The 15,412-nt window shown below is 40.1% G+C and overlaps 1 protein-coding gene across 3 annotated transcripts in view; it reads left to right on the forward strand.

Moving 5' to 3' along the window:
• The window catches only part of CA8 (carbonic anhydrase 8 (inactive)), a 98,903-nt gene that overhangs the window by 39,844 nt on the left and 43,647 nt on the right, over positions 1-15,412 (forward strand). For all 3 annotated transcript variants that reach the window (XR_001888287.1, XM_017887605.1, XM_017887604.1), the window contains exon 4: positions 10,348-10,443. Coding sequence is in view for 2 of the 3 variants with exons in the window: in XM_017887605.1 (XP_017743094.1) it covers positions 10,348-10,443 (96 nt within the window). In the remaining variant the exon portion in view is untranslated. The remainder of the gene's footprint in view (positions 1-10,347; positions 10,444-15,412) is intronic.

Here is a 15,412-nt window from a genome sequence, read left to right on the forward strand (position 1 = left end):
TCCATTTCCTTCTTGTTAAACTGGGGTGTTGATGATGGTCATAGAATCTACCATTATAAAGATGCTAATGAGGATGGAATGAAGTAATATTTGTAAAGAACAGTGCTTGGCAGAAAATGTAACATCAGTGCCTATTAAATCAACAAAAATACCCACAGCATCCTTTAACATTTTTATTGTGCACTAATTGTTTTCACTCATCCTTTTCTTCTATTGGGCTACAAATTTCATATTTTTATTTATTTACACCCTGGATTCTTTTATAACAAGATTTGAGGTCTTTGCATTTCCAGTGTCAGAAGCAGTGAACACAAACCCTAGATACTGTCGGTACTCAATAAATGTTGAGATGAATGCTGCCATTATTTCAGAACTCGTTCATTATCGTGGCTCTCATTCAGGGATGAGCAGGGAGAGGATTGCAGCCATTAGTCACTGATTCACTGTATCGAATGAACAGATCCAATCTATAAATGACTTCCATTCTATAACAAGACCCATTGACAGTCTCTTTGCTTTCTTTATTTTACAAAATAGTAAATGAAGTAGGGAAGTTATAACAATTTAATTGCAGCTATAGCCTACAATTCAGGATTTTATTTTGTTTTGTTTTGTTTTGTTTTTTAAGAAAATAAAATGTAGGATATTTCCTGGAAATGAAGAAACCAGTGTTAAAGAATCAGTTTTAATTGCTTCTGATTTTACATTAAGTATAAAACATAAAATGATGCAGTTTTCTTTCTTTGATGCATGACTGTGCCAACAAGCTTTTCCCAACCTTTTGTAGTGAATTTCATAAAGGAAGCTTCATTTCTGGGAGAGGAGTCCAATGGTGTTATGATGCCCTGTTCCTAAGGCAGCAGGAAATCAGTCAGTATTTAAAGAGGCAGTCATTCTGCTTTGAAATAAGATCTTCTTTTTATAAATTACATAGCACCAGTGCCTTTTAAATGGAAGATTCTGAATCCTAAGAACACTGTAAATACCTTTTGATATTAATGTCTTCATGGGGGAAGTTGGTCTGAAGCCCTCTGTCACATTCTCCTATCTTTCTTCTACCTATCTGTGTAAGACAAGACATAGTTAGGTTTCGGCAGACATAACAAGTAGGTGATAGCTAGAGATAGAATTTCAAATAATTTATGTTCCATTCCATGCTTTACAGTATTTTGTCACTGTTATATCTGTCTATACCTTGAATGTCCTTCTCTGAATAATAGCTGCATAATATATTGACAATGATGACTTAAAGCGTAACAGCGTCTGAAAATAATACACACTAAACCTTGATTTATCTGCTGATGAATGGGCTGCTTAATGTAATTATGAGTGGATCTAGAGAGAGATGGTGCTTTCTCTGTTAACTATTTTTCAGTTATTTAATGACCTATTTTGTGACTCAAATGTTTCACTTCCCATTTCCTTTTCCCCCTTTTTCCTTTTTTTTTCCAGTGCTTACTATCTTCTTTCTTTCAATTTCCAGTATCATAAGAACAGCTGAGATATAACCCTTGTTTTTTTCTTTTCAAAATTTTATAGCCCCTCTGAGTGCTCTGAGAAGGGCTGTTTTGAGTGTGGTAGAGTATGGGTGGATGAAATACTTGGCTTCTGAAACTCAGAATCTATTGGGACCTGCTACCGTTTTCTGTAGTTGGATTTTTTGGGGGCTGAGGAAGGCAATTAAGCAAAATCAAGATACAGAAATGAACATCTGTGCTTGATGATTTTTTCCCTCTGTGAAGCTATACTCTATAGCGTCTTAGCTCAGAGGAAAGTTCTTAACCTCTATACATTGGGTAGAAAGTGGTTTTCAGGTCCAGTTGCATCTGAGTTCATGGGCTGCATTGAATGTTTATTATTTGTCAAAACTTAACAGCAACCTGTTATTTCTCTCCAGTTTTACTTTTAACCATTAAGAAAATAGATAGGAATATTAAAAAGTCAAAGGTGAACTTTGCTCACTCTCAAACAGTGATTTCAGCTGACTTCTAATATTTGTTTTCTGATAATCCTGCCCACCTTATAGGCTGATTGGCCTTGCTCCACTTGTTTTATCCTGATGTCTCTGTGTTCTGCCTTTTTGCCTTTCACTGGAAACTGCCATCTCAGTAACCTAAAAAAGATTAAGTCCAAAGTCTCTTTCTGTCCTCATTTTTCCTTGTTTCTTTGCAGCTGTCATAGCTTTGCTGCTAGTATCTCATTGACACTATTGATGCCCACACTGTCTTCTAGAAAGTCTGTTCTCTTTTAATGGCACTTCGGAATTTTCTGAGTTCCCCCCTGCGTATTTGATAGTCCCTCTTTCATTATCTCACCATTTTCCAAAGCTCAGTCTTTGGCCCCCCATCAGTTTCTCTCAAGACTTGATCCATGTATTAGTCTGTTTTCATGCTGCTGATAAAGACATAGCCAACACTGGGTAATTTATAAAGAAAAAGAGGTTTAATGGACTCCCAGTTCCACGTGGCTGAGGAGGCCTCACAATCGTAGTGGAAGGTGAAAGGCACATCTTACATGGCAGCAGGCAAGAGAGAGAATGAGAGCCAAGTGAAAGGAGAAACACCTTGTAAAACCATCAGATCTTGTGAGATTTGTTCACTACTACAAGGACAGTATGGGGGGAATTGCCCCCAAGATTTGATTATCTTCCACAGAGTCCCTCCCACGACATGTGAGAATTACGGAAGCTGCAATTCGGAATGAGATTTGGGTGGGTACACAGCCAAACCATATTAGTACATGAGTGAACCAACTGTACAAGGTCACATTTCTCCAGGGCAGGCTTGTCCAACCCATGGCTCGTGGGCCACATGCAGCCCAGGATGGCTTTGAATGCGGCCCAACACAAATTTGTAAATTTTCTTAAAACTTTATGAGATTTTCTTGCAATTTGTTTTTTCTCATCAGCTATTATTAGTGTTAGTATATTTTATGTGTGGCCTAAGAAATTCTTCTTCTTCCATTGTGGCCCAGGGAAGCCAAAAGATTGAACACTCCTGCTCTAGGGGTATCTGCTCCCTCTACCTTTAGCCCTTTCTCAAGGCAGCAGGAGTTCTGCATCTCTCACTAATGGGGCACTAGTTTGATGGTTCTGAAGTGGTTGTACACTCATATCTAAAACTGAATTCAGTTGTGGCTCACACCTATAATGCCAGCTCCTCTGGAGGCTGAGGTGGATCGTCTGAGCCCAGGAGTTCATGGCTGCGGTGAGCTGTGATTTTATCACTGCACTGTAGCCTGGATGAGAGCAAGACCCCATCTCTTGCAAAAACCAAACCCTCAAAACACCCCTGAATTTATTTCCCTTTCGATAAAATGATTCTGGTGAAAATCCCGGTTTTCTCCCCTCTTTCTCTTCCTTTTTCTTCCTGTCTGTTGGTTGAAGTTATCCGTCTCTGTCTCCCTTCCCACTGTCCCCCCTCCTCCCTGCACCCTTTATTTCTGCATCTCCAGCCTCCATCTTTCTGTCAAATGCCCATCTGTGCCTAGGAGGACAGGTAGGATTCTGGTGGGTATCAGGGCAGATTGGGGAAAGGCATTCCAGGTGAGAGGGCATAAGCAGAATGGGGAGGCTGTTGTGAGGAGTCAGTGTCATGCTTGGTTTGAGCGTGTGGGGAGAGTTAGGGTGGGGAAGGATGTGGTTTGAGAAATGTAAGCCTGATATGGATAGGAAATAAAGGAAATCAGAGATTTTCAACAGAGGAAATGTGGTGAAAGTTGTGTTAAAAGAGATTAGTTGGGCTTTGTAATGTAAATACCAGGGCCCAGGAGAGGTCTAGATGAGCTCTGGAGATAAAGGCTCAGGGGTCCCAGGTCTCAAACCTGGCAAGCGGGGTGGGAGGGGGACTTCTATGAAGAGTGTGTGGGTGGGAAGCTCCTTTGAAGAAAGTCAATGTCAGTTGTAGAAATGTTCATGTTGAGGTGGCAAGAAGACATCTGAAAGGAAAGGTCCCTGCATTTGCAGTTAGGAGATGTCACAGAATTTGTATGAGCGCCCAGGGCTGGGGAAAAGGAAATTTGTGAGTCATAATTGCCTTTTCAGTGTTTACTACTTTTTCCATTCCTCATGATTCATTCTTTGGTACTTTACTGCCATCGTGTTATTTATGCTAATAATAAATCTCATTTATCGTGAAGATAGCTTTCTGTTAAGCCGCCATGAAATCTTCAAACTTATTTTTCTCAGTGACAAATGATGATAAGGCTGTGGCATGTCGCAGTTTCATAACTTTGGACAGATTTATCTATTCTGTGAGTTAAGTACATTAAGATGAACGTTTTGAACATTTCACAGGTGCTAATGGTAAGGCAGCATAATCAGTTGGGGGAATATGAAGTTTTGAGTCCTGTAGCAAAAGCTTGGTCCAAGATTTTCCCTGAAGCTGTAAAAGGATGCTTTATGGTTGTTTTCCTGTGGTCTGATTTTTTAACAGAAGACATAGTGGTCATCATGCTGCCAGAGTAATAATGGATCTTGGCTGTTTTATGTCTTTGTAATCCTGCCTCCTTTTGATGGGGTGGGGGGAAGAGTTATAAGGAGTGAGGAAGGACTCAGCTTTGATTGTTACAGAAAACCACTTTCTTCTACCCTGATGTGCCCAAGCATAGGAGGAGGCCAAACCTTTTGCCTTTTGAGGGAGAATGGCTAAAGGGAGCCTCGAGGCAGATTCTTTCGGTAGGAGGAATTCTGCTATTGTTGTTGGTAGCCATAGTAGGCTTTGGGTTCAGGCTGCAAGAGGCAGCCCCTCAGCCACCTGCTGTGCAGTGTGTTTACCAGGCAGAGCAGGTCCAGGTTCTTGCAGGCCTATGGGGCAGGGTACTGTCTGGGGTCATCTTTAGTCCAGTGGACCCTTGAGGAGTAAGTGACCCTATGCAGTAGCCCGTCTATCTCTAAACAACAGATGCAGTGCTAATGCCGCCAACCCTTGCTCTCCTTAGAAATGGTAAGTGGCATTTACATACTTGGTTTATACTATAATCCAGTTGGCTGCTCTTCATTGTCAAAATCCATCATCCTGCTTCCCTTCCTTTGCTGGCTATATATAACTAATGCTAATAACAGTAAAACATGATAAGAATATAGGAAAAATAGTACTATGGGAAGATAAAGGCGTGAATAATCCAAGCTTTTAAGATACAGTCTACTGTGTCACAGAGAGACTGATGCTGAAAGAAGTTAGTGACTAGTGAAGTTCACAGAGCTAAAGTTGTAGAACTGAAACAAGAATCTTAAGACGAGATTCCTAGCTGAGGTCTTTTATGAGAGCACATTGCCTCTCAGAATTTATCAATGGAGTTGGAGAAGTGCACAGGGTTGCTGCCTCTGTATCCTGCCCTCTCCATAGACCAGACACACCCCAGAGCATATCCGGGCTCTTAGGCTTTGAAGTGAGTCTTGTGAGTCCTCTCTGCTGATAATAGCTGTCTACTTGGACTTTAATAAGACAGTTCATAAGATGTACTGCGGGCTGTTTCATTATTTCCTGAGCCATATCTGTAGTATCATATGCTTTTCCATTCAAACCTGTTTGTCTCCAGATGTCTTTAGCCACTGCATTAGAACAAACTTTGGAGCATGTATCCATAATATGTGTATATTTGTTAATAAATTATATTCATGTACTGATATGTATTTATATTATATATTTTATGAAGCATAGAAAAAGTTGAAATAAAAAACCATTCAATAAAAATAAATATAAGTAGAAGTTATAATATGTTATTTCTGATCATCAGAGGATTGTTTAGTCACTTCATCCCCCTTCCCCAAGGGGACCATGTTTTGTCTTAGAAGAATAAATCCCAAATGTTGTCATGGCTAAATGTTAGGGTCATTTTTCTTTATTCCCATTGGCATTAGTCATCATCAGATTTAAACTTCTATTGGTTACCATACTTTTTTTTTTTGTTTGCATGATCCGTATTAGGGTTCTCCAGAGAAACAGGGAGAGGGAGAAAGAGAGAGAAACAGAGGGAGAAAGAAGCGATTGGGATTTAATTTAAGGGATTGGTTCATGTGGTTGTGGGGGCTGGCAAATCTGAAATCTGCAAGGTAGGCTGAAAGCTGGAAATTCATCTAAGAGTTGATGTTGCAGCTTGAGTTTGAAGGCTGGAAACTCAGGCCAATTTTTATTCAGAGCTCTGGAGGCAGAATTTCTTCTCCCTTGGGGGACCTCAGTCTGTGCTCTTAAGCGCTTTAACTGATTGTATGGCAGAGGCCTGCTCATATAGTGGAGGGCATTCAGCTTTACTCAAAGTCTGTTGATTTAAATGTCAATCACATCTAAAGAGCACCTTCACTGCAACATCTCTACTGGTGTTTGATCAAACAGTTGGGCACCATAGCCTAGCCAGGTTGACACATAAAATTAACTGTCCTGCATTCCTGTCATCATTTTTTAGCTGGGACTTTTGTGGTATCCTCCTAGCTTATATTCCAGCTTTCAATGTCTGCTACTTCCAATCCAGCCCCTGTACTATCAAAAAGACCTTTGAAAGAAAGAGGTTATTATGGGGGAGTTTGATTCCAGACTGCATACATAATATTCATTGAAATAATATATTGGTTTAGTGTTTTCCAGAATACAGCTATGATAACATTTAAAACTCTGTGCAGTCTGACCCCTCTAGCTCTCTAGCCTCAACTGTTGTCATTGCCAGACTTATGTACCCTCTAGCTACCCACCAAGGTACCGTTAGTCCTTTAAATGCACTTATAATTTTCCTGCCTCTGTGGCTTTGCTTTGTGAAACAGAACCAGCACTAATTAATATAAGGTACAATATGATAATATTATTGGAATAAAGAAGGGGGCAGTGGCAGAACAGATGTCGATGTGAATAATTCAAGCTTTTCAGATTTGAAAAGACTTTCTTAAGGTGAGCAGAAAGCAAAGGGTGAGATAGCTGGTATCATGGGCAGAATTGTGGCCCTGCCAAATTCATGTTGAAATGCCAATTCCTAGCACATCAGACTGGCCATATTTGGACATAGGGTCACTGCAGAAATAAATAGGTTAAAAGGAAGTCATTAGGCAGGCCCTTATCCACTATGACTGGTGTCCTTACAAGAAGAGGAAATTTGGACAAGACTCCTAGAGAGGCAAGACCATGTGAAGACAAAGGGAAAAGGTGGCCATCTATAAGCCAAGGAGACAGTGCTCAAAAGGAACCAGCCCTGCCCACACCTTGATCTCAGACTTCCACCCTCCAGAAATGTGAGAACATAAATATTTAAGCCACCCAGTCAGTGCCACCTTGTGATGACAACCTTAGCAGACTCATACAGATGGAGAGGAAAGGCGTGTGGGGAGCAGAGTGAGCTAACTTGAGAGGCAACGCAGGTGCAGAGTGCTTGCCTGTGGGCCACGCATCTAGGTTACCACTACTAGGTTACAGCCGAAGGTTGGCTGAGTTCCAGAACGGGGTGGACATTTGCCTGGTACTTGAGTTAGCTGACCTCTACTGGTGTAGAAAGGGCGTCTGTCGTGATTTGTTTGGTCTGAAAATGAGAGAAAGGACCTTTAAGAGAAGGTTTATCAGAAGCAGGACAGAGCTTTGTTTTTTAAAGCTTGGGTCCCTTGTTATTGTGAAGGGAGAATCTCTCCTGCCCTGGAACCGCCAAGACTCAGGTGATTATTGAAGACACAGAAGGTAGAGTGAAGGATGCGTGGGAGAGCTGCTGTTGCTGCTTTCATTTTGTGTTATTTTGCTAGACATGCGGGGGTCATAGCAACCTTCTGTTATCCTTGTTAGCTTGGGTTGACTGAAGTGCCAACATTTCTCTTAATTTTTGTCTTTTGTTAAAAGAATATTTTTTAGAGCAGTTTAACATTTATAGGAAAATTATAAAGACAGTACAGAAATTCCCATGTACTCCAACCCAGTTTCTTCTATTAGTAACATTTTACATTAGCATGGTTACATTTGTTACAATTAATGGACCAATACTGATATGTTACTAATCCATATTTTATTTAGGTTTCCTTAGTGTTTACCTAATGTCCTTCTTCTGTTCTGGGATCTCACCTATGACACCATATTGCATTTAGTTCTCATGTCTTCTTAGACTTCTTTTGGCTGTGACATTTTTCTCAGGCTTTCCTTATTTCTGATGACCTTGACAGTTCTGAGGAGTACTTACTGGTGAGGTATTTTGTGGAGTGTCTGTCACTGAGATTTGTCTGATGTTTTTCTTGTGGCTAGATTGGGTTATGGGTCATTGAGAGAAAACATAGCAGTAAAGTGCCATTTTCTTCACATATAAGGATACATACACCCTATCAACATGACTAATCACTGTTGATGTTGACTTTGATCATATAGTGTTTATTAGGTTTATCTACTGTAAAGTCACTATTTTTATCCCCGTTCCATACTTTACTGTTTGAAACAAAGTCATCACCCACGGTGCACACTTAAGGAGTGGGGACCCTTAGCTTTTTAAACACACAAAAAATGTGCAGCAACTTTTGAAGGGCAGGTGTGAGTGATGATGTTGCTGAATTGTGGGGAGTAGGGAAAAAGAAAAACCCATGCTTTTGTGGTTTATTAATGTTTTGTTTAAAAAAAGTCCCAAAATATTGCTGTGAGAAGTAAGAAAAATGTCAGTTGGAATTTTGCAATTTGTGGAATAAAAATTTATTTTAACCTTGGGCCTAGACCTGCTTTGTTGGTGGTTTAATTAAGGCAATCAGTTCTTACCTCTACCACTAGGACTCCTATGCTGTTGTTGCAGCCAGAGAAGGGAAAATTAAAATTGTCTTTTATTATTGAGAGATTATAGAACATGGTTTTCTTAAAAGCAGTGCCTTTCAGTTGCATTTACTGGATAGTCACAGTCTCTGTGGGTTTTTCACAGCCTCACAGCCTGACCTGGCTGAGTGAGCCATGGGGCAGTCTTTTCCTAGTTACCTGTTCTATTATTGATAGAGGATTTCATTACCTCCCTCTAGTGGTCAGTTTTATAATATCAGATTCTACTTGGATTAATTCAGCAGTGGTCCAATTTGTGGCCATCTTTATGATAGTTTTCTTGAATATATATATTTTTTTTTTCTGAGACGGAGTCTTGCTCTGCCGCCCAGGCTGGAGTGCAGTGGCCGGTTCTCAGCTCACTGCAAGCTCCGCCTCCCGGGTTTACGCCATTCTCCTGCCTCAGCCTCCCGAGTAGCTGGGACTACAGGCGCCCACCACCTCGCCCGGCTAGTTTTTTTGTATTTTTTAGTAGAGACGGGGTTTCACCGTATTAGCCAGGATGGTCTCGATCTCCTGACCTCGTGATCCGCCCGTCTCGGCCTCCCAAAGTGCTGGGATTACAGGCTTGAGCCACCGCGCCCGGCCTCTTGAATATTTTAATATAAATGCTAAAATAAATAGTGGTTGAATTTTAAGTATGTCTTTTGGTATTAGAACTAATTTTAAAATGAGGCAATGTTGTAAGGCGGTAATTATAACTTGATGAAAAGCTGTAGTGATGAAGGTAACATTTACCTACCTACTATTATACTAAGCAGTATTTAGTATACTAAATACTTCGTATACTAAAGGTTTACCTACCTACTATTAGACTAAGAGCCTCAGTGGACATTTGGTTTTTAATCAGGAATTGACTTTGGCTTCTTGCAAGTGTTTTATCAGTGCTGTAGGAGCAAGTGCTTATTCTAGATAAGCTTGAAAGCTGCAAAGCTTTATGAGGCTAGGAGTGAGGGAGGCCTCTGAGCATTGTTTGTCATTTCTTCACAGATAAAATTTTATCTCCAGTGCAGGAAATAGCCTTCTTTTAGAGATTTACATCAGCATTTATTATTTTACCATGGCTTTAAATATGCAGCTTTTTTGTTTTTTTTTTTCCAGGATGCTATCTCTGGATATTCTTAGAAAGTTAAAATAATTTACTAGAACTACAGACTGGCTTTGTACATTTCCTGATGGAAATACTGGGTGATGTAGGATTTGATGATGCAGGTATTCATCCTTTGAATCAGTTCTAGTGTTTGTGCCCAGACTAGGAGTTTTGTTCCATGGAGATTCAAAAGGATGACATCCCAGGAAAGGTAACTGAATCCATGTGAAGTCTGTGAGTCCCTTTAGTCATCTTCCTCCTCATCAGGACGAAAACTGGACTTAAGAGGCAGCGATCCACTAAGCACTGCTTCTGCTCAGAAATAATAAGGAAGGAATTCATACAGAGAACTCGTATTAAGCCAGTAGTTTATTTGTGTCTACTTGTGATCCTCTTGCTGTGTGTGATACCATATAGAAATCGTAAAGAAATGGCTATATCTTTGCTTTTATGACTAGAAGTAGCACATTAAATGATGTGGTCTGTCTGTTGCCACTCACCCAGCTCCATCTGATCCACTGGAACTCCACTCTGTTTGGCAGCATTGATGAGGCTGTGGGGAAGCCGCACGGGATCGCCATCATTGCTCTGTTTGTTCAGGTAAACTCTCTGCTGTGATTATCGTATTGTTTAGAGATGCTAATCTCTAAATCATTTTGTAAAATACTTTTTATTCTCAATTTTATTGCTTAGAGATGAAATTACACACCTACAGAGAACACTTGATAAAAATAGAAAACTTGATCCTTGTGGTTCATCAGAATTCAGCCATATTCGTTGGTAGAAAATAGTTCCTTTATTTAAAGTTAGAAATTTTCTTCAGAGAAGCATTCAGGATCTTTGGAGAAATGATTGAGAAAAATGACTCCTGAAGGTAGATTTTATTTTATGAAAAGGTTTTCAGAAAATGTCTTTAGACCTTGGGTTTACAGAAAAATCTTAAAAAAAAAAAAAAAAAAAAAAAAAAAAAAAACCTTGCAGATTATAGTCAAATATAACGTTTAGATTTGAGCACTGTGGTAGGCAAAGGATAGTATATAAATTTACCTAAACATATGAAAGCAGGTCTTGTGCTTTCAGAGGTGAAAACTTAATTCAGTTTTTAAGGTGAATCTTCTAAATTTTGTCTTAATACCTATTTGACATCGTAAAAGATTTAGAGGTGAAAGATTACTTGGAAATTTTAGCTTTAAAGCTGCCATTAGGACCAGAAACCAGAGTTCCCGCTCTGCGTGGCTCTGGGCTGCCTGTTGGATAACCTGGGATTAGAGCATGTTAGCACAGTGTTCTTCAAAAACTTAATTTTCCAAAGAGAGTTCGATAATGGGCCCTTTTAAACTTGTTTTTTTATGGCATGTATATCACAAATTAATTACAAATATTTTTAATACATATCTCCTAGATGTTTCTTTATTGATGTTTGAAGGTAGCCATCCAGTTTAGGCTCTTAATATTTTAAAATCAGCATCTTGCAAATATGACACATCGTAGAAATTTAAAGGAAATCCTTACATTTTTCAGTGAGTCCTCTTACTATTTATTTCACAGCTTTGTCACAGGTGGGACCTACATTCCTTGTGTTTTATAACTGCATTATATAACTAGAAAGAAATCATAAAATATTAATAAAAAAGTTTTCATTATAGAAATATATTTTGATAATTTTTAGTATATTGAAGTAATAATTATGAAAGACTACTCTTATAACCCAAAAAAGTTAAAGTATCCAAATCTGAGAAATTCAGACAGTAGAAGGTACTAAAAGTGAGAATAAAAAATAGTAAAATAGAAATAAGAATGCAAATAACCATATAGTCATACATAGAAGGGAAAGGAACATGTCAGTTTCATCTTTGGAATTGGTACTCAAATTTTTGTGGATGGAATTAGGTGTGATAACTTAGTATTTTCACTTCCTGATTCTTACCATGTAACAGGTGACCTGGATTTGTAGAGCCCTGGACTGAAAACCCAGCCCCTTAGAACTAATGCGAACATTTCCAAGAACAAGCTGCATTATTGCAGGCAAGGGAAAGCCTGGAGAGCAAGCACACTTTTTCTAACTTTTCATAAGTTTCTGTGAGGAAAAATTCAGGTTATCTGTGTGCAAATTCTCAGGAGAGAGTAAAATTGCAAAACTGAGAGCAAAATTTCAGGAAGGAGGGAAGGAGAGGGGAAGGGAAGGATGGGCTGAAATCCATCCAGGGAGTCTGGCCCTCGGGCTGGAGGAAAGAAATTTGGTGGGAGGGAAGTCGGAGGCATTGAGTAGACTTTCCTTCCAAGAAGTTTGGCCAAAGAAAGGAAGGAAGGACAGATGGGGCAATAACTATCTCTGATGTCCAGTGAATCTTTTGAGATTTGAGATCTGCCTATAGTTTTTGTTTTTGTTTTTTTTCCCTGAGCAATAAGAGCTATTGCAGAGATAGAGATTAAAAATGCTGGAAAGAGAGGGTGTCACTGATGTGGAAAAGTCCTGGAGGAGGCAAGAGGGCATGGGATGGAGAGCTTATGCAGTGGACTAATCTCAGATAGGAGCAGACCCACCCCTTCTCCAAAATAGAGGGCCAGGAGGAAAGGGTGGGCACACATGGGGCCGATTTGTAGGTGGAGAAAGGCAGGACATTAAGGGAGTTCATGCCTGATGACCTTCATTATCTCTGAGACACACAAAGCATAACTATTTATAGAACAAAGAAAACGTGGGTGTGGGATTGAGTCTTGAAATAGACCAGAAGGGGATGATAATAGACTTGGCAGTCACTGAGGGATTGGACCCCTTTGGGATTGGACACTCCAGATCATACAGGACAGGGTATGATGGGTTGTTCTTTATCCAGGTAAAGGAGTAGAGAGTTCTAGTAAGTTGTTGTGTTGATCCATCACAGAGCAGATGATTTAGGAGGTAAAAGGATCAAAGAATGGAGAGTGGTTGGAGAGACATCATTCTGTCTAACCAGTCCCACACCATGTCTAGGCAGGACGGGGAAGGAGAAGAAGCCACAGGGACCTCCCAGCCTTGGCTCCTGGTGATCAGTGAAGGGGAGAAAGGAAAGAGCAGGAGAGCTGGATGACCCAGGGCATCTGGTCAGAGAGGCTAGTCTTTCAGGATTGAAGTTTTCGGAATGAGAGCACGGGGTTGGTTTGCTGAGGTGGAATGGGGCAGAAGGCCACAGACTGAAGGGTGAAGAGACTTAGGCCAGGGAGGGTCCTCCACCCCTGGATGCTGAAGCTGTCCAGGGTGGTAGCAGGAAGTGATGCCTGGGAGAGATTGTCTAGTGGGTCAGTAAGGGAGAAAGAAGGAGGCCTTGATAGCCTTAGAGGGTGGTTCCCTCGGGAGGATGACTTGAGCACGTGGGTCAGAGAGTTCCACAGTGAAGGGAGCAAGAGTGACTGGATCCCAGTCTGTCTCCCTGGGGGACTGCATGGCGTCTACTCAAAGGGCCTGCAAAAGAGCCATGCCCTTGGGCAGACCCAAGGGGTACAGGTAGATCAGGAAGTGGTGGGAGATGTTGGCAGAAATGCAGAGTTGTTCTGTTCTAGAGAGTGCAGTGGAAGATAAGGAGAGATTGAGTTAGAAGTGAAAAAATCAGGTGGTTCAGGGCTGAGATGCCAGGCAAAGAGAACGGACCAAGGTGGTTTGCATTTCCAGTGGTGGTGAAAGAAGGCAAAGGTGAGAGCTGAGATATGAGTTGTTCTCAAGGTTCCTAGTGGGCTCTTCGTACCAGGTTGTGTTATCTGAACAGTTGCTTACACGGTTTTAGCAGTTGGGGTGTGGAGATTATCATCAGTACTTGCTTTTTGCTGGTCATCATTTCTTCATACAAAAATTTGGCAAGGAAGGAAAAGAAAGAGATAGCATAATAACAGAGTTTATAGAATTTGCAAGATATAAAGTTTTGCCCATAAAGTAGAGTCTTTATGGGCAAATAGTAGAGTCTATAGACAGAAGGAGTTAGTAATAGTTCTTAAGTGCTACTGTATGGAAAAACTATATTTGATGCTGTAGGGCATCCAGATTAAGAATAATAATGGACATTAAGTGAATTATGATGACCCAAACCTGTTCTACAGTTTTTGTTTGATTTAATCTTATCTACAAACCTATCATTTTTATCCTCCTCAGCAAATAGCTGAAGAAGTGGAATGATGTAGAGGTTAAGTACACTTGCTTAAGGCCACACAGCTAAGAGGTGGCAGAGTCAGGATTGGAATCCAGGCAGTCCATTGCAAAGTGAGCCTGCTCCTGAGCTGCCACATTGAGTGGCCTTAGTGTTCATATGTGGACTCTTCAAAGAGTTTACACCCCGACAGGAGATGCCTGAGATGAAAGCAGACACCAAGTGCAGATGTAGGCCTCCCAGTGCTATAGCAAGGTTAAACCAGTAAGACAAAGAGAGGTCCATTTCTCCTGAAGAATGGATAATGATTTCTGCCTAAAAATTCAGGCTGCTGTACCCACAGGTACATATGCATTAGGTTTTAATTTTTTGTTTGTTTGTTTTTAACTTTAGAAAATTTACTTTCTGTTTTTAGAGCCTATCTCAGGAATAATTGTAGACTCTTGGAAAGTAGTTCACGTCTTGATTGTTTAGAGCTGACTGGCCTACCTTAGGTGGAGCATTTCTTGTATCTCTCCTGTCCCTTTGGATGCTCTTTCATCTGCATGTTTTGCAGTTGGTTAACATTGGGAGAAACAGAGAATGTGAACATATCGACAGCTACTCTTGCTTCTCTTAGGTCATTCTCCAAATATCTATGTAGAAGGAGAAAAGCTGACAAAAGCAGTGATTGTTTATTTGAGGTTCTAAATGACCTCCATTACTCTCCTCCATTATCATGGACCATTGGAAATTGGTCAGATTTCACTTAAAGGTTTTAAAGCCAAAGTCAAGAATATTAAGTGTTAGAATTTTTTTGTCTCAATTTTTTTGGGAGCATTTTATACACTAATAATATATGGTGATATGTTTTAAAATAAGGCTATAAAAGCACATTCTTATTTATTTAAAATAGGTAGTTATAAAATTGTGTCTAGTAGTAATCAAAAGGGTCTTGATTTTGGTGAATTTAACATACAAAATCACATACCTGCTTTTCTAAGTTAATATAATTTTTCAGTATTGTTAAAATCTTTATAGCAATGATCTATAGATGCCAGAGTTAAACATGGAAGGGTTTGAACATGTACTGAGTAGTTTTAATTCAAAATATCCTTGATATTTTATGTAACAGTATTTTATAATTTGATATATTATATGTAGCAAAATGAGTGATTCCTATACACAGTAAGAAGAATTTAGAATGATAGAATGAGTTCTTGGACATTTACGTATCTAATACTTTATTATACTAGCTTTATTACAACTTTTTATTTTTATTTTTTTTATTTTTTGAGACGGAGTCTCGCTCTGTCGCCCAGGCTGGAGTGCAGTGGCCGGATCTCAGCTCACTGCAAGCTCCGCCTCCCGGGTTTACGCCATTCTCCTGCCTCAGCCTCCCGAGTAGCTGGGACTACAGGCACCAGCCACCTCGCCCGGCTAGCTTTTGTATTTTTTAGTAGAGACGGGGT

This window comes from Rhinopithecus bieti, unplaced genomic scaffold, assembly GCF_001698545.2.
Source record: "Rhinopithecus bieti isolate Rb0 unplaced genomic scaffold, ASM169854v2 scaffold_16773, whole genome shotgun sequence".
Taxonomy (NCBI): Eukaryota; Metazoa; Chordata; class Mammalia; order Primates; family Cercopithecidae; genus Rhinopithecus; species Rhinopithecus bieti.